The sequence below is a fragment of the Mus caroli genome, unplaced genomic scaffold, assembly GCF_978045245.1.
Source record: "Mus caroli unplaced genomic scaffold, Mus_caroli_1 scaffold_16, whole genome shotgun sequence".
In the NCBI taxonomy this organism is placed as follows: domain Eukaryota; kingdom Metazoa; phylum Chordata; class Mammalia; order Rodentia; family Muridae; genus Mus; species Mus caroli.
Genome location: NW_028227271.1, coordinates 40,118,158 through 40,137,521, shown reverse-complemented (window position 1 = coordinate 40,137,521; position 19,364 = coordinate 40,118,158). Strand labels below are relative to the sequence as shown.

General features: G+C 36.7%; 1 protein-coding gene across 10 annotated transcripts in view; it reads right to left on the bottom strand.

Moving 5' to 3' along the window:
* Positions 1-19,364, bottom strand: part of Cyrib (CYFIP related Rac1 interactor B) — a 133,174-nt gene that overhangs the window by 18,787 nt on the left and 95,023 nt on the right. For 4 of the 10 annotated variants that reach the window (XM_021183989.3, XM_085831451.1, XM_085831452.1 and 1 more), the window contains 2 exons: positions 9,611-9,693; positions 1,894-2,015 (listed from right to left, as the gene is read on the bottom strand). In XM_021183989.3, the coding sequence (XP_021039648.1) occupies positions 1,894-2,015; positions 9,611-9,683 (195 nt within the window). In that variant the 5' untranslated portion in view covers positions 9,684-9,693. Of the gene's footprint in view, positions 1-1,893; positions 2,016-8,625; positions 8,709-9,610; positions 9,694-19,364 lie in introns of all 10 variants that reach the window. The other 6 variants (XM_029469390.2, XM_085831449.1, XM_085831450.1 and 3 more) reach the window with 3 other exon arrangements.

Below are 19,364 nucleotides of genomic sequence, written 5' to 3'. Positions count from 1 at the left end.
AGTAATTGAAAAAAAAAAAAAAAAGATGGGCTCTATAAGTTCCCTCTCCTTACTGTTGGGCATTTCAACTAAGATCCCTACCTCTGAGTCCTGAGAGTCTCTCACCTCCCAGGTCTCTGATGCATTCTGGAGGGGGGGAATCCCCCAAAACTCCTACTTCCCAAGGTTGCCCATCTCCATTCTTTCTGCTGGTCCTCAGGGCTTCAGTCCTTTTCCCTCACCCAATACCAGATCAGGTTCTCTCCCCACCCCCATCCACTTTCCCTCCCAGGTCCCTCACTCCCGGCCTCCCCACTTGTGACTGCTTTCTTATCTCTTTCTCAAGTGGGACTGAGAAGACTTCACTTGGGCACTTCATCGTGTTCTGTGGACTGTATCTTGGGTATTCTGTACTTTTTTTTTTTTTTTGGCTAATATCCACTTACTAGTGAGTACATTAAGTGATAAGATTTCATCTATATTTAATCAACATGAAGATAACATCAAACTCATTTTAAAATAATCTCTGAAATCTTGTGACTTATAAGGAAAGATATACTGAGTAGTTAATGAAGCTATTTTGTTTTGCTTCCATGTCTGAGTTTTCAAATTATATTTAAGTGTTGTCAGTATCTGATTTCATAGTAAAAGTCACAGTCATTCACTTACAAAAACGTTAAGATTTAGAATGATAGCAGAAGTTTAGTCCACACCTTCAGTATTTATTTCCTCAAGGGTTTTCACCTTGCTTGGTACTGAGTATGTAAGAACCCAGGGTGATTTAACACTGGAGCTTGGCGAGTGAGTGGTACAGACATAAACAGCAGGTCATCACTTTTTTGAGGCGCATGAGTACATAAAAGACACACGTGTAAAGTACTAGGAACACAGTAAGGGGAAGTAGGTTACTGACATGTGAAGGGAAGGAAGGAAGAGCATTCCACACTAAAGCAAGGGTGAGATTGCTCTGCAAGACAGCTTGGTCACACACAGGAAAAGTCTGCAAGTCATTTCAGTGTCCCTCCCCCCTCACACAAAAGAGCTAATGAGTAACCACAGCATCCTCTCCTTTCTCCACTTTACTCTGAGGTGCTACTACTGCAGACGTTCGACTGGGAGCCCAAAAGAGTGGTCGTTGATGACCTCTGAACTACTTGCTACTGAGAGTAACAGAAACAAGGAGGGCAGGAACAAAGCATCGATAGACAATGCCTTCAAGAAATGTGATGAGAAATCCAGGTCTAAAGGCAAGAGAGTTTGAGCACTGTATCAGAGTACATTCAGAGGAAAGAAAAGAAAATAAAGGTAGAATTAAGAGAAAACATAGTGAAAGAATAAAGTTCTAGACTGGAACTTGAGAAAAAAAGTAGAAAGAAGCAGGGAAGTTTCAGTTTCTGAAAAATAGAAATATAAAAGGGAGGTTAATTCAGAGACTAGAACAGAGGTAGAGAGACACCTCTCTTCACACTTTCCATGTAGCATAAGACTATTAGAGAAGAGGCAGGTGGGGAGAGGTTAGAGGTGGAAGAACTATCTTGGATGGTTTCACATTCTCCTAGGAAGCTTAGGAATTGAAAAATAGAGCAGGAGGTGGGAGGGTGCTGGGGAAGGGAGCCAGAAAGCAATACTCTTCCTCCACAAGAGGAAAGCATAACTAAATAGTCCCCAAAGGAAAACCTAATTGTCATGTGTGACTATAACTCCTATTAAGTAACATACAAGTAGGTAGCACTGCCCCTTTGTAATACCTCTCTGTCCATGCAGTTCTGTAACCGGTTCTGAAATAATGTCAAGTAGTCTTTCAAATATAACACTTCCCAAGACAAGCCCAGAAAACATTAGAAAGTAAGCCAAGGTGACAAATAGTCAATTGGCCTTTACTGATAAAATGCCTATAAAAATTATAAACTTTACCTCTCGTATTTCGTGGCCAGCTCCTCTGTATGACTGCAAATCCTCCAAGATGCCTTCTGCATCTTTTAACACTACATTCACCTGATTATATATTTCCTTCTCAGACTCTGTAGGCTGGGCATCTAAACAGCATGAAAGCACAAGAAAATTTACAGTGGCATGAATATTTTAATACATGTATGAACTAAAAACAATTAACAACTCAATTTCCAAAGAAGAGGTAGATTTTATTCAATATAAATTTTATACTTTTAGAAGACACATTTAAACTAAATTTCAAATTTATACAAACTATAAAGAAGCAAGAGAAAAATAAATGCTATTATATAATGTTAATTTAATTTACAAATTATTGTGGTATATTGAACCAATCTGAGAATTCTAATTAAAATTTAGACTGGTACTACTTACAGTTTTGGTTTTTTAAAAATCGTCTCACTACATAGCCCACACTGGCTTTTAACATATTATGTACCCCAGGCTGCCCTTAAACTTGTAAATCTTCTGCCTCAGTCTGAATGCTGGGATCACAAAAAAGCATATCAGTGTCTGATATGTACTGCATCCCTCACTGTCACTAACAAAACAAATGAAGCATCACTATTTTATTTTAATGCAATAGAAATGAAGTCTATCTATTAAAGTATCTTGTTCATCTACAATTTAAAGCCACTTCATTTTCCTTTATTTTCCTACACAATTCATTTTAGCTTTAATAACTGAGGTTGCTAGGGGACATTTTAAAAATGTCTTAACAACTGGGATCATATGAGGTTATGAGAGAGGACAAAGTGCTTAAGACAAAGCCTATGGCACTGTCACTGAATGTCTCTCTTGGTGAGTATGAGGGCCAAGGATCCTATGCAGGAGTTCAAACTACAAAACCACTATAAAACTCCTGAACAGCTGAGGACGGATACTTTAAGCTGCATGATCACTGCTGGAATTCTGAAATGACAAAACAAAAAATGACTTTTTACATATCTAGGATCGAGGAGGAAGAAAACGAAGTAGTAATTACAGTTATAAAAACTGGGGTAAAACCATACGGGCATCTTTATTACCGGTGTTGCTAACTAGAAAACATATGTTGAAAGGTGACAAAATTTGGGTTTCTTTTTGCTAGATAAAAGGTAACAGAAATCTCATTTTTAATAGCATGGTCATTTGTTTCCTCTAAGGGTAAATTTTTTAAATATTCTCCTTTCTATTTTGAGACAAAAAAAGTGGACTGTTCAAGCAAAGCGTTTTTCATGAGTCTTTCCAACTAGAGTACACTCAATAAATACTACAAATAAGGTAGAGAGTATGTAAAATAATGCCTTATGGAAGAACTATGCTGGCATGATTCTTCCATGCTAACATGTTATCTTTAGGGGAGAGAGAGAGATAGTCCAAATTTAAAAGATGAGTTCAGAGTATTTCTGGCCAGACTCACTGTTTATCTTGCTTGCTAGGCTTTCTACCTCTTTGTTCCTTTACTTTGAAAATTAAAAAAGAAAATTTTCTTTCACACATGAGACTAAATATAAAAACATCTTAAATTCTATATTTTATGTTTGGTGTAAGTAATGGTTCAATTTCCCCTATTATCTGCCAACTAGTCAATAATACACAACACATTTAAAATGAACAATTACAGTACCCAAGTTTAAATTTAATATACATAAGACAGCACTACAGAAACAGTATGAAAACATTAGTGTGGAAAGCTAACTTTAAAAATGTGTTTAGATATTTGTTCCCTTAATTACTCTTTAAAAATAAAAATACAATAATTAAAAGAGTAGCCACTAGAAATATTAAAAGATGGTGTTCAAAGTTACAAACGTTCTACTAAGAGCAAATACTGAATTGTGGATAAATGTCTAGATTTATAAATATCAGGTTGTCATTTTAAAGCAGTACTGTTTCCATATATAGCCAGACCATATTTTCAAAGCAATGATTAGGCACACCACTTAAAAAATAAATAAATAAAAAATGAAAAGCACACCCATGACTTTTATACTTACACCAGATGCAGCATAGAGAAATACTTTGTACATGCAAAAATCAAAGTTCAGTTCTTTCTCATGTGGAGTGTGGGACTACAGACACAACATCAATAGACACATAGTTTCAAATTATGACGTGGGATTTCATGACAAAGGACAGTATTTTTATCCAGTATATACAGAAGGCATTTGTATCATTTGAAGACTAAAATATGTATTTTGGGTGTGGTCACTAGGCTAGTAACATAAAAATGTGACACTGAGTTTACATAAAGGAAACATTATCCAGGAAATTTAAAGAGACCTTGTAAGTAGTTAATAACTAGTAAAGGTTTAATGAGTACCAAGAAATTTAAAATAAAGGAGAAGATTCGAGTTTCCCTAAGAGGGAAAAACACCCAGCACCACACTGATCAAACATCTTTTAGACTGTCACAGGAAAGTCACATTTATAATTTTGAAAGCTGCTGAAGACTGCTGTAGAAATGAAGACAGACAGAAAGAGCAGACAAGAAAGCACTGCTTTACTGAAAGCAAATCATGCAAAGGGTGAAATACTAGGGAGGAAGAAAAAGACTAAAATAAAGCATTGCTTAAAAAAAAATGGCATTTTCTATATAATGCAACCAAGACTTGTCACTTTGATTTTTCATAGCTTTATTTTTCCAAGGAAAGCAAACCACAGAGTCTGACATACTCATTTGAATATAAACAATGTATCTACTGAGAGAAGACATATTCAGTGCTCAGCAGACTCAAATGTATATTCTATTAAATGGAAACTAAGATATGTTCCAATTGCTCTTAATGTTTGAAGGCAAAAATAAATATATTAGTCATATCATACCAATTCCCTACCAGGTAGAAGAATTTCCTCAAAAATACTAGCCAAGAATCACTGAAAATAATCACTAAAATAGGAGACAGTAGGGTTTTTTTAAATATGAAAGGAGAAATAGAAGGGATCAACATAAAAATTACAATTGTGATATATGAGCTTTCAGCTCCAACCTTACGATCATTTACTCAGTAAATACTTAAAGCCTATCTACCTAAGTTCCATCAAGTCAGGAACCAAAACGCATATTGTACCCTACTGGCACAGAACATAAGCTCAGCATCTTGCAGACTTTTCCTAGAATAAGGCAAAAGGTATTGAAAATGTGCAAGAGATTAACTGAAAAAATAAATAAATAAAGTTAGCCTTAAAAGTAAGTACTAATTTTTTTTTTTAAAGAGGGAAGACAGGCAACACAAAAGATTTGGGAAGAAAGAATGCATGACGTAATGGGAAGGCACTCCAGACAAGCAGAAAAAGAAGATTCTGTTTCTCACCTATAACCATTTTTATAAAAACTCTATTTTGATTTGCTTTGATATAATATACATAAATCAAGTTTAACAAATACTAGGAGCCTAGGCTGAGAAATGGCATAAAGCCAAGTTCCTCTTCTGTTCTACAAACCAGAATTGTGTGAACCACTGGCATAACAGTTGCTAAAGACTTATTAGAATGAGCTATTAACCACTTCGACAGTAGGTAACTCTAAAGACTTAGAAGTAGCTATACAATGCTGCCATTTTAGTAGGCTATTTTAAAGTATGCTGTCAGTAGTATATCTGCTGCCAAGTATCATGAAACAATTCTGAACTTATTATCTTAAGAGAACTTAAGAGAAATTCCTGTATTTAAAGAATATGTTTTGCTGAGCACAAAATGGTATTCGTCTTAAAAACACTGTGCATGTTGCTGCTTCTGTCCACAGTCACCTTCCTAACTGAGCAGTAGTTACCCAATTCTAGCAGCTCTTACCTTCTAATCTACATCCTAAATGTAAGCATGTAAATGAGAGTAAGTATGTGATTCTTCACTTCTCTCTATACTAGTCACTACTGCTAAGGTCCCCACAGCAGCAGTCAAACAACAGCCTTTGCCTATCTAGCTTACTGGCTAGTATGCAAGAAGCTAGCTCTAAGTGTACATGGACTAAAGTGTAAACCTGTAAAGGAGGTATGGGTTAAGGGAATAATGACTTCAACAGTTTTCATTTATATAATAAATTATTAAGTACCACAAATTATGTTTAAAATGCACGAGATTATATAATTTGATACATTCTGATGCCCAAAAGGCTAAACATAGAATGGCATCTGTCTTAACACCACTGTGCATGTGGCTGCTTCTTTCCAGTGTCCTCAGAGATTATATACAAAATTATGTTTGTAATAGCTCAACTCTGAAGGTATGCGAAGCTGGGTCCAACCAATAAGGATGACTAGAATAATAGCTCTAAATTACTTTGGTGGCCTGAATATTATTCCATATCTAGAAAAATATGATAGCTCTAACTACTTTAATCAAATAATGTGGCTGTATTAAAACAGCAAAAAAGAATTGGCGGATCTGGTACATAATAGTTACCAGTTAAAGAGGAGTTATCTAATGGTCTTTATGGAAGTTTAACAATAAAGTTCCCAAATTCAAAACTGGGTATTTCTTTAAAAAGAGGAAAATATATAAAAACAAAAAACAAAAACAAAACAAAAAAACAAAAAAAGTATAAGATAAAATTAAGATCCCACAAGAAAACATACCTCAGCATCTGAATTCTAAGTTAGGATCAAATTCTAGCCTGGTACAGTGTGTCTTCACTGAGGGCTCTTTTATGGTATACTAGCAAGTAGCAAAGCAAAAGTTCTATATTGCATCCAAAAAGCAACAAGTATCATTTAAAATGTTTTAAGCTGGAGAGTTGACTCAGTGGTTAAGAGCACTTACTGCTCTTCCAGTGGACCCAAGTTCAATTCCCAGCATCCACATGGCAGCTCAGTACAACCTGCAAACTCCAGTTCCAGGGGGAGCTGACACCCTCTTCTGGTATATACCAGCACCACACACATGTGTACACAAATATAATGAAGGAAAAACACATTTTTTAATATTAGCACTTCTTAAAAGTTTGCTTTTAAAGATTCACACATAGTTTTACACAACTATTTTTTTAATATTAGCTTTTCTTAAAAGTTTACTTTCAAAGGTTCACATTTTTTCAAAGGTTCTACATTATTGACTATTTTTGTTAATATGACTTGAACCTTTCCCTACCACTATATTAGGTATTTAAAATGTGAAGATAATGATGCAAATGCCCCTATCCCAGCCCTGAAAGCCAGGATCTAGTAATCTTTTCAAGTTCTATATTTAAATTATGGTTGATACTTTAACAACACAGAATGCTAGCTTTATAAAAAGATCAAGTGCCAAGTCTTGAACAAGATCTTGACTATATCAAAGCCAAGATTCTGCAAATGTAAGACATTTGGGACAAAGAAAAAAGAAGACAGAAGAGCGGAAAAATATAGAGGACCAAGTTTCAAACAGAGCAAATAAACTAATACAGCTTTAATGTAAGTTGCCTCATCTGGAAGAACATTCTTGAAGTCAGCAGTCTGCTCAACATCCTCAAGCTGATTAAAATCCATGCTGAACATGCACTTAGAACAGCACTGTCTAATTGTTGAGAAGGGTCAAGAAAACTAATGTTCATCTGGTGCACTTTCCCTAAAATCTCAACAATTTTAATGGCCTTGATTTTGGCCTTCCTCCTTTATTAGCCTACATACAGCACCCAGACTGTAACAGATTTTTGTACTATTCTACGAAATGAAAATATGCATGTATGTATGTATGTATGTATGTATGTATGTATGTATGTATCAATCGTTACCCTGGCTTAAAGGACAAATTGTGGAAACGGCCATAAAATAGAATGAACTATATAAAAACTAAGTTGAAGGTGAAAAACAAATGACTCTCTTTTCAAGTTATTTGCTTTTCAAAATCAAAAAAATCTAAAATTAAAGTACTTAAAAATCTGTTCAAATATAACAAAACACGTGATTTATAAATATCTCTTCACCCTTTCCTAACAATTTTCTAATTATCTGTTAAAAGAGCAACATTCACACTATAACATCAATTTAAAATCATTTTTCTCAATTTAACAATCAGACAAGCTGAAGCAATATTGACAGCCAAAAGCCAAAGCAGAGCATGCACAGAGCTCAGTGGCACTTACCTGTCGCTCTCAGACCACAATACACAAGTCATGCAACACAGAACAGATAGATACAAGGCAAATTACTTAAAGGTCTGTGAACCTGTTATTTTTCTTTTTACTCAGAGTCAGGATAAAATGAACTCCTGAAATGTACAAAATCATTTTAACTTCTTAAGTTATAAGAATTATACAATTTAGGTTCACACTTACCTTTGAATAGTATGCCCAAATGACTGAGCTCTGAATAGCCATCATGAACTGATCCAAGCTTAAAATACTTTATATACGCAGAAGGAATAAACAAAACCTGCTCCATTTTTTTTTCTCAACTGTAATACAATGTTCTCTCAAATACTGCTTTTATTAACAGATTTGGAGGTAGTGTTTTTTTTCCTTAATTTTTTTTCGTGTTTTCATTATTATAGGGCTTTAATAATAAAATAATTGCCAATTAAGGGACACAATCTCTTGGAAATTCAAAGAAACACTTTACTACTATAATTTACTCTATAAAATGATTCAGTTCTAGAAGGCACCAAAAGTTTTAATCAAACAATTCATAGCTCAGTCATGCAAAGCAGTTAAAAAGATGGCAAAGTGGAAACATTCATTAGTGCAAGACAAACGCAGTCTACTGCAGGCAAAGAGAAATAGATATAAAATCATCTTCTCACTTTCAAAATCAAGGAAAAAATTTGGCCCCTGCTCAAGGTCTGTGCATGTCAAAACTTTAAGAAGATTCCCCATGTTAAGGTACCTGTCAAGACAAGAATGAGAAAGAGAAAATATCCCTTTATAAAAAGAACATCTGAAATTGACTTAAAGAAAAAATAGTAACAGGGAAAATGTTCATTAGGCCATGAATTCATCCTTCAGGTTACCCAGACTGTGCTCTGGCAGACAGCAAACCGGGTTCTCAAGGTGTTGATGTGTAGGACCTAGAGGTGAAATATGGTTTTTCCTGTACATAATGGTACAACTGTTGCTCTAATTCTTCTCAAAATTCTCCCAAGACAAGTTTCATTAATGGCCTTATAATGAAAAATTCTTTAAGTATTCCAATAGTGCTAATATTCTGAAAAAAAAATTCCAATCAAGAATTATTCACATGAAACTTTCCAAGCATAGCAGTGAAACAGTAATTTAAGGGCCAAATATTAAGGTTTGGCCAAAGCTCACCTTCACATCTCATTTTAAAATGTAAAAATTACTTCCTTTATGCCAATGAATAAAGCAGGCATTTCTCACCAAATCTGATTTGAAAATTTGTGGAAGCTATTAAAAGTATTCATTTTAGATATGCAGCACAGATTTTATTTCTTAGAGCAGATTATTACAGGATGATAAGTGGACAGCCTTAGGCATAGTCACTAAAGCATACTATTAGAATATTCATCATAAGGCTACTTGCTTCATGGACTAATGAAAGGACACCACTGGCTACAGACTCAACATGATTTTAGCAAATGAGAAACTAAAGAATTATACATATGATGGTGATGTTTGCCTACAATTAAGGGAAAAAAAGTCATGCAACCTTTGTTTGATTCCCCATATTTAATTAACAAATATTCTGGCTGGCCTTCACTGTGGTGTGAGTATAATTAATCTTCCACCTTTACCATTATGCACCAGCTGTGAAGGGCTAAGGAGACTTACTTTCAAAGTCCAAGAAAAAATGTGCTGCATTGTGGTCTATGTCCCTGGTTAGCACCTTAATGAGATTACCCATGCCAGCAAACCTAAAAATAAAAATGGCAACATCATTTAGTTCCAGTAAAAGGCTGAAGTAGAGGCCTGGGGCTCAGCAAGGCTGGTTTGCTCATAGATGCCAACAGGTGCAGGTTCACATGGTTCTCACATTGGTAACTTGAACAACAAAGGTTCACTCAGCTGAGTTTATAGCTCTTGTCCCCCTGGTTTCACACAGTAAAAAAGTTATATAAGCAAGATGGGGAAAAGATATTTTTACATATAAGTTCCAATATTTATACTTGATTAAAAGCTAAGCTAATGTTCTTTTTAAAGACTTCTGAGGTACATATTCTAAGCTTAAATTAACAGCAGTGTTTTTCAAATATTTAAATATCCAGACCATTATTTTTAAATTAATGAAAGTTTTGTCCTTCAAGTTAAATCAAATCCTATTAGAAATACAAAGAAGACAGTATCTAAACTACTTTTAACCATTAGACTGAAGAAGGTTATCAATTAATTATCTGCTTAAGAAAATTACTATACAAACCACAATACCTTTTTCTCCTCTAAGACTCACCAAAACTTTATTATCAACTCTTAACTGAGTGTTCGGCTGTATGCATGACATGGAACTGAAAAGTTAACCCAGTAAACACCACATACAGAACAAGCTACTGTTACAACTTAGTAAGTTTGCAGACAAAATGTAATGAAAAAAACACTGGCATAAATCTTGCCCAAGGATTTGCCTTTGCTCTGTGAAAGTGAAAGGTGTTGTCAGGAAACCGGGCTCAAACCTAGAAGCTAGAGCACAACAGCAACCTCAAACAAAGAATACTGTCAGGACTGCTCAGAACCCTCTTCCCTCTGACTACAATATTCCTTTTCCTTTGCTAAACTTCACAGACAATATTTATATGATACAAATATTTAAAAGTAATGATATTTCCACCAAGGAACAAAAGATACCTTATTGCTCACTCCCATTCAAAACCCTAAGAGAACTAGAACTTTAGTGCCTGGCCTGATTCCTACCTATTCTTCAACACTGGTTTGTGTCCCTGTCAGCTTCCCAGTGAGGATATAAGTATACAGGGGTTAACAGTTTCTTATTAGAGGCCAAAGTCAGTAAGGCAAAAATATCTTGTATAAAATGCTAAACTATACTAAGTACTAAATTGGTTCTACTTCTTTTAGATAATATTTCTTCCAAATCATCCCCTCCTCTTCTTTAGTAGTATACTTGTACATGTCTGTGTACACATGTGTGTATATGTGGAGGCCAAAGGTTGGTGACAAGTGTTTTCTCCAACAGCTTTCTACACTGGGTTTTGTTGTTTGTTTGAGACAGGGAACCCACTGAACCCAGAGCTTATGATTCAGCAAGGCTGGCTGGCCACTGAACCTCTCTCTCTCTTCTTCCTCAGTGCTCAAATAACAGGTGCATACTTTACAACCAGCTTTTAAGTGAACTTTAGGGAGTCAAACTGACCTTTAAAGGCAAGCATTTTGCCAACTGAACCACATCCCCAGCTCTACTTTTTAATCTATACTATTTTTATTACACTATATGTCATGTTCAATAGAATTTTCAACATTCTGCTTTGTACAATGTTTCATGAAAGTGGATTCAGTAAGTTAGAAGAAAACATCTAATAGTTATCACTGTAATTATCTTATACATTGTAAAAAGTTTAATACCAAGCTCTTTTTGAGGTGGGCAGTGATGGCGCACGCCTTTAATCCCAGCACTTGGGAGGCAGAGGCAGGTGGATTTCTGAGTTTGAGACCAGCCTGATCTAGAGTAAGTTTCAGGACCGCCAGAGCTACACAGAGAAACCCTGTCTCGAAAAACCAAAAACACAAAACAAAACAAAACAAAACAAGCTCTTTTTTGAGAGAGAGAGAGTTTCATTATGTAGTCTTCGTACCTGGAATTCACTATGTAGACTGAGATAGCCTTATACCAAGCTTTCATATCCAAGAAAAGGAATCATTTTCCTTAAATCATCAAATCCAAATTACCTCAAACTGGTCAGGAGGAAGAGGAAAGAGGAGTAAAAAGTGGCCTTATTCCTTTTGACACAAACAGTAGTGGGAGTTTGCATGAGAATGTTCCCAACAGGCTTAGCTATTTGAATACTTGTTCTATAGCTGACAGAGCTGTTTGGATAGGCTTAAGAGGTATGCTTTTACAAGAGGAAGTATGTCACTGAGGGTAGGCTTAGAGGTCTAAAAGTCACATAACAGTCCCAGTATGCTTTTTACTTTCAATCCAAGATATGAGCCCTCAGCATCTTGCTCCAGCTTGTGCTAACATGCTTCCCTTGCCATGATGAACTCCTAATCCTCAAGAACCATAAACCCAAATGAACCCCTCTGTGTAAGCTGCCTTGGCCTTGATGTTTTATCACAGCATCAGGGAAGGAAAGGCCTCCAACTTATCAATGGATTTCAAAGGTCTAAGTAGAATAAGGCCTATTTTTAGCCCATTTGTGTCAAGAATGTTGCCAAATGGCATTTTAAAAGCAGTCTTCCTGGCATACCACCATCACAATATAGGAGGGAGAAAGAAGGGAGCAATATGTGCACCATGTCACCTGCAGGAAAAATGTTGGTACTGGCTAAGTTTGTTTTCCAACATCCCCTTCTATAAATCTGCTGGTTTCCAGAGATCACGCCCTAATCCCCTTCTATAACTATGCTGCTTTCTTGAGATCATGCCCTAATACAGGCCTATACTCTTCACCACTGCAATATACCTGGTGGTCTTAACCTACTCATTCCACAGTAGGATTTCTTGTCTTTTACCCCAATATAAATGCTTACTTTGAATATGATTGCTTATCTGGTATTACTCAATGTTGGCATCACCTGGCTACATAATTCTTTTGTTACTGAGGGCTACTTCACACAGTGGCATATTTAACAGTATCCTGATTCTCAACCCACTAGAAATCAGTAAAACTGCATATGCTCATAAAACCATGTGGTAATCAAAAAATGTCCCACAAATGTCCCCTTAGGGCAAAAGTGTCTCTGGGAGAGAATGACTGATCTACCACAACTGTTGCCCGATGTCTATATTCACTGACAGCTAAGGGTGTCTCCAAATAGTGACAAGTGTTTCTCAGGAGGCACAAGTAACTCCTGGTCGACAGCTGTAGCTTTCAAATACATGACCATAAATACCAAAACATGCTCTGAATAGCTACACCAAGGATAATTCCATGCATTAAAAAAAATCTCCTCAGACCTCCCACCATTCTCCCATGCAAGAAATTACCTTACTCCATCTTTCACATACAAAATGCAAACATTTCTAGCCTATAACCCATTATTGAAGGAACAGAGCCAGTGGAGCCAAGAGTTTGCAGGCCTAACAAGGTAAACTTCAGATGGTTCATGTTGAGAGACTGTCAAAACTAAGTGGGGGATACTGGACGACACTCAATATCGCCCGATTCCCCATGTACACTCATAAGTATTCATACCTATGCACCAATACCTGAATATACACACTTTGGGACATCATAAGTTTTAATATTGGAATAAATGTTCTTAGTTCAATTTTCTAGCCTTTCTTTCCACACTTTAAGGTGAGGACTTCTAAAATGAGGCAAAGCTGTCCATGTCCACCTGCTGTACTAGTAACCTCATGGTCCTCTCTTTGCACCTATTCCTAAGCAACTCTCCTTCCAAACACTGGCTCTGCATAGCTCAGAACCTCCTACCTGCTCCACTACTGCACCATGTTCCCTATCTTCTTTACACCTCAGTTGGTAAATATAAACAGTACTGTCTACCATCAGTCTTCTCCACTTTTTCAACTTCTAATCCATTCCTATCTGCCTCCTCTTAACATCTACCACTACAATGAAGCTTTCCCTGTCAAGGCCACTGAAACTTGCTTCCTGAGAAAATTTAAAAGGCAACTATCATATTTCAACTTCCAAAGTATTTGACTAGGTTTATACTCATAATTTCTTTTTTTTTAAAGATTTATTTACTTAATATATGAGTGCTCTATCTGCATGTATACCCCCCATGTGCCAGAAGAGGAAGGGCATCAGATCTCATTACAGATGGTTGTGCGCCACATGTGGTTGACCTCAGTGCTCTTAACCTCTGAGCCATTGTTCCAGCCCCATGCTTTCACTTAGTATAATACATTTCCCCAAGTTTCCTTCCTATTTTATAGTTTTTCTTTTTGTGTATTCTCCTATCAGGATACATGTATTTATTTCTCCTCTCTTAAAATAAAACGAAAGTGTATTATTATTATTATTATTCTCTTTCTTCCCTAGCTCCCATATTACTCCCTGTTTCTTCTTTGCAGGAACATTCCTTAAAAGCCGTTTTCTGTGCTCACCAGCTTTGCTTCCTTACCAGTTTCCATTCTGTCAAACCTAACCCACCAAACTCTATGCCAAAGCCACATTACTTAACTAGTGTGGCAAAGCTATCAACTAACAGCTATGTTGCCAGTTTTCAAGTCCCACCTATCACTGTGTCAAAGGCATCTAATACACTGACATTATCAATATACTTTTTGTCACTAGCTTATGGCTGGCTTACTGCTTCATTATCCTGGCCCTTGACATCATTGCTTCTTGCTAAGATTATTTCAATATCACTAAGTGGTCACCCTGCATCTCTCCTTTTTCCCCCTGACAATCTCTTATTATAACAGCTCACGATAAAGTACTAAGTGTTCACTATAGCAGATTATACTATCACCATGATTTATTAAAGGCATATGCCAAGATCAAAATTTTAGTATGGTAAAATAACTAAAACTGAGGAAGCTGGCTTTTTTATTCTGTGTGTCTCACAATGTATGTCTCATGTAAAGTGAGTTTATTTATAAAATTGCACTCTTGCATTGCTTCAGCTACAGCATACATGTGTGACATCTTTCCTATAGTGACATCTAGTGATACACTCTCAATTTTTATTTCAACTTCCAGGTTTAAAATGAAGAACCTTAATTCAACTATAAACTTTACTTTTTTTTAAATTTTTAATATTTTTATTACATATTTTCCTCAATTACATTTCCAATGTTATCCCAAAAGTCCCCCATAGCGCCCCCCACTTCCCTACCCACCCATTCCCATTCTTTTGGCCCTGGCATTCCCCTATATTGGGGCATATAAAGTTTGCAAGTCCAGTGGGCCTCTCTTTCCATTGATGGCCGACTAGACCATCTTTCGATACATATGCAACTAGAGACAAGAGCTCCGGGGTTCTGGTTAGTACATCATGTTGTTCCAACAATAGGGTTGCAGATCCCTTTAGCTCCTTGGGTACTTTCTCTAGCTTCTCCATTGGGAGCCCTGTGATACATCCAATAGCTGACTGTGAACATCCACTCCTGTGTTTGCTAGGCCCCGGCATCGTCTCACAAGAGACAGCTATATTTGGGTCCTTTCAGCAAAATTTTGCTAGTGTATGCAATGGTGTCAGCGTTTAGAAGCTGATTATGGGATGGATCCCTGGATACGGCAGTCTCTAAATGGTCCATCCTTTCATCACAGCTACGAACTTTGTCTCTGTAACTCCTTCCCTGGGTGTTTTGTTCCCAATTCTAAGAAGGGGCACAGTGTCCACACTTTGGTCTTCATTCTTCTTGAGTTTCATGCGTTTAGCAAATTGTATCTCATATCTTGGGTATCCTAAGTTTTGGGCTAATATCCACTTATCAGTGAATACATATTGTGTGAGTTCTTTTGTGATTGTGTTACTTCACTCAAGATGATGCCCTCCAGGTCCATCCATTTGGCTAGGAATTTCATAAATTCATTCTTTTTAATAGCTGAGTAGTACTCCATTGTGTAAATGTACCATAATTTCTGTATCCATTCCTCTGTTGAGGGACATCTGGGTTCTTTCCAGCTTCTGGCTATTATAAATAGGGCTGCTATGAACATAGTGGAGCATGTGTCCTTTTTACCGGTTGGGACATCTTCTGGATATATGCCCAGGAGAGGTATTGCTGGATCCTCCGGTAGTACTATGTCCAATTTTCTGAGGAACCGCCAAACTGATTTCCAGAGTGGTTGTATAAGCTTGCAATCCCACCAACAATGGAGGAGTGTTCCTCTTTCTCCACATCCTCGCCAGCATCTGCTGTCACCTGAATTTTTGATCTTAGCCATTCTGACTGGTGTGAGGTGGAATCTCAGGGTTGTTTTGATTTGCATTTCCCTGATGATTAAGGATGTTGAACATTTTTTCAGGTGCTTCTCTGCCATTCGGTATTCCTCAGGTGAGGATTCTTTGTTCAGTTCTGAGCCCCATTTTTAATGGGGTTATTTGACTTTCTGGAGTCCACCTTCTTGAGTTCTTTATATATATTGGATATTAGTCCCTTATCTGATTTAGGATAGGTGAAGATCCTTTCCCAATCTGTTGGTGGTTTTTTGTCTTATTGATGGTGTCTTTAGCCTTGCAGAAGCTTTGCAGTTTCATGAGGTCCCACTTGTCAATTCTCGATCTTACAGCACAAGCCATTACTGTTCTATTCAGGAATGTTTCCCCTGTGCCCATATCTTCAAGGCTTTTCCCCACTTTCTCCTCTATAAGTTTCAGTGTCTCTGGTTTTATGTGTAGTTCCTTGATCCACTTAGACTTGACCTTAGTACAAGGAGATAGGAATGGATCGATTCGCATTCTTCTACATGTTAACAACCAGTTGTGCCAGCACCATTTGTTGAAAATGCTGTCTTTCTTCCACTGGATGTTTTTAGCTCCCTTGTCGAAGATCAAGTGACCATAGGTGTGTGGGTTCATTTCTGGGTCTTCAATTCTATTCCATTGGTCTATTTGTCTGTCACTATACCAGTACCATGCAGTTTTTATCACAATTGCTCTGTAGTAAAGCTTTAGGTCCGGCATGGTGATTCCACCAGAGGTTCTTTTATCCTTGAGAAGAGTTTTTGCTATCCTAGGTGTTTTGTTATTCCAGATGAATCTGCAGATTGCACTTTCTAATTCGTTGAAGAATTGAGTTGGAATTTTGATGGGGATTGCATTGAATCTGTAGATTGCTTTTGGCAAGATAGCCATTTTTACAATGTTGATCCTGCCAATCCATGAGCATGGGAGATCTTTCCATCTTCTGAGATCTTCTATAATTTCTTTCTTCAGAGACTTGAAGTTTTTATTATACAGATCTTTCACCTCCTTAGTTAGAGTCACGCCAAGATATTTTATATTATTTGTGACTATTGAGAAGGGTGTTGTTTCCCTAATTTCTTTCTCAGCCTGTTTATTCTTTGTGTAGAGAAAGGCCATTGATTTGTTTGAGTTAATTTTATATCCAGCTACTTCACCGAAGCTGTTTATCAGGCTTAGGAGTTCTCTGGTGGAATTTTTAGGGTCACTTATATATACTATCATATCATCTGCAAAAAGTGATATTTTGACTTCATCTTTTCCAATTTGTATCCCTTTGATCTCCTTTTGTTGTCGAATTGCTCTGGCTAGGACTTCAAGTACAATGTTGAATAGGTATGGAGAAATAAACTTTACTTATAAAGCTATGAAGTCATGTATAAAAAATATAAGAAATTGAGAGATCAGTATATGAAATTAGAAGTGAATCATAACAATGGTACTATATCTGACTTTCATAGCACCTGAGTTTAACTAGAATGGCTTTCAGCCATCATAGCTAACAAAGTATGCAGGCAATACAAGAGTATTCAGAATGCTGTGAGGGAAACGCTCAATACTCCTCTTAAAATATATTATCATTAAACAACTACAGTATTCAAAATTCACTTTTTAAAAACATCTATCTATCTATCTATCTATCTATCTATCTATCTATCTATCTATCTATTATGTACACAGTGTTCAGCCTGCATCTATCTATCTATCTATCTATCTATCTATCTATTATGTACACAGTGTTCAGCCTGCATTTATGCCTGCATACCAGAAGAGGATCCACCACGTGGTTGCTGGGAACTGAACTGAGGACTTCTGAAGAGCAGTCAATGCTCTCAACCTCTGAGCCATCTCTCCAGCTCAAAATTCACTTTCTTAAACCTAATACTTTTTAAAATTCATAACAGCAATAATCACATAATTTTATACTTCATTTCAAGACCTCAAAATGTAGCCAATTCATTACAATTCACACCATGAATATTCAATATTAAAAGCAGTCTTATTTAAGTATCAAAATGTCATCCTTGATGTTTTTTCAAGTAGCATTTTCCTTTGAATTATGGCTTTCTTTGCATGTCATATTCCAAAATAAACATATGCCAATAGTTTTGATAATGATTAATCTGGAAACATAGCCTTTTAAAATGATTTTCTTCTAGTATAGATTCCAAAGTTGTACTATACAAACTTAAGGGGAAGGAACAATAGGAGTGCTGCCGATGGATGTGTAAATAGGTATGGCTACGTTGAGAAAAAGTTTGGTGTTCAATGCAAAGTACATGTGCTATATGTATCCAAAGAATTACAAAACAGTACAAATTAAATCTAGCTACAAATCCCTTAAATGAGAAACAACACAGAGTATGGGAACTAAGTCAGGAAACTCTATGTGATAACATTAAAAGATATGTTACATATAGTAGCTATTCGCAGGGGAATAACCATAACACTGGGTAACTTCAAGGTTCCAATAATGTTCTAGCTCCTCAACTACTGGTATATTCAAGGAATTCTCTTATTTTAAATTACTATAGTGTACAATTAAGGTAGAAAGCATTTTAAAATGTGGTCAGTGACTACAGAGCACATGGGTTTCAATCAAACGTACCTAAGCAAAAAGCTTGGATTAGAATTCAGACACGTTCTCTTATTCCTAATACAAATGCTACACATCATAGATGGTCTATTTTATTTGATTTAACATTACATAAAGGCCCAAATGGTTTTATATGTATTATATATTATCTGGTACTGTTGGTAGTTAATGACAATCTAGAATTGAGGGATTCATTGACAAATGGAGAAAACAGATTCATAATGTGAAATGAGCAAAGGAAATCATGAACAAAGTGGAGCATCTCATCCAGTCTCAGTGAGGCTGGGAAAGACTATCCAGAGAGAATTGGGCTTTAATCCTTTAAGCTGAGAAATAGCTGAAAATACACAACAAAAAATAAACTACATGCCCTCTTTTTGTGTTTACACAACCTGTAAATGATATTTCCCCACATCCCAGTTTCGGCTAGATATGCCAATGGAAGGCTCTGGAAGGCAAAGAGAAGGCAGGAGGAAACCAAAAGTACCCAGGCCGGACAGGTTAGCAACTGCTGAATAGTGGGAATGGGGTGATGGCAGCAAACTGTCTTTAATTTTCCTTTTTCTGTAGGTGGAGTCAATACTGAACCTACAGCTTTGGGTATGCTAGGCAAAAACTCCACCACTGACTTTTGTCCCTAGTACTCTTGTTATTTTAGAGGAATGAGTCTCACTAATTTGTCCAGGCTAGTCTTGAATTTGTGATTCTCCTGCTGTACTGGCTATTTTTGTGTCAACTTGACACAGCTGAGTTATCACAGAGAAAGGGGCTTCAGTTGAGGAAATGCCTCCATGAGATCCAACTGTAAGGCAAACTCAATTAGTGATCAAGGGGGAAAGGCCCCTTGTGGGTGGACCATCCCTGGGCTGTAGTCTTGGGTTCTATAGGAGAGTAGGCTGAGCAAGCCAGGGGAGGCAAGCCAGTAAAGAACATCCCTCC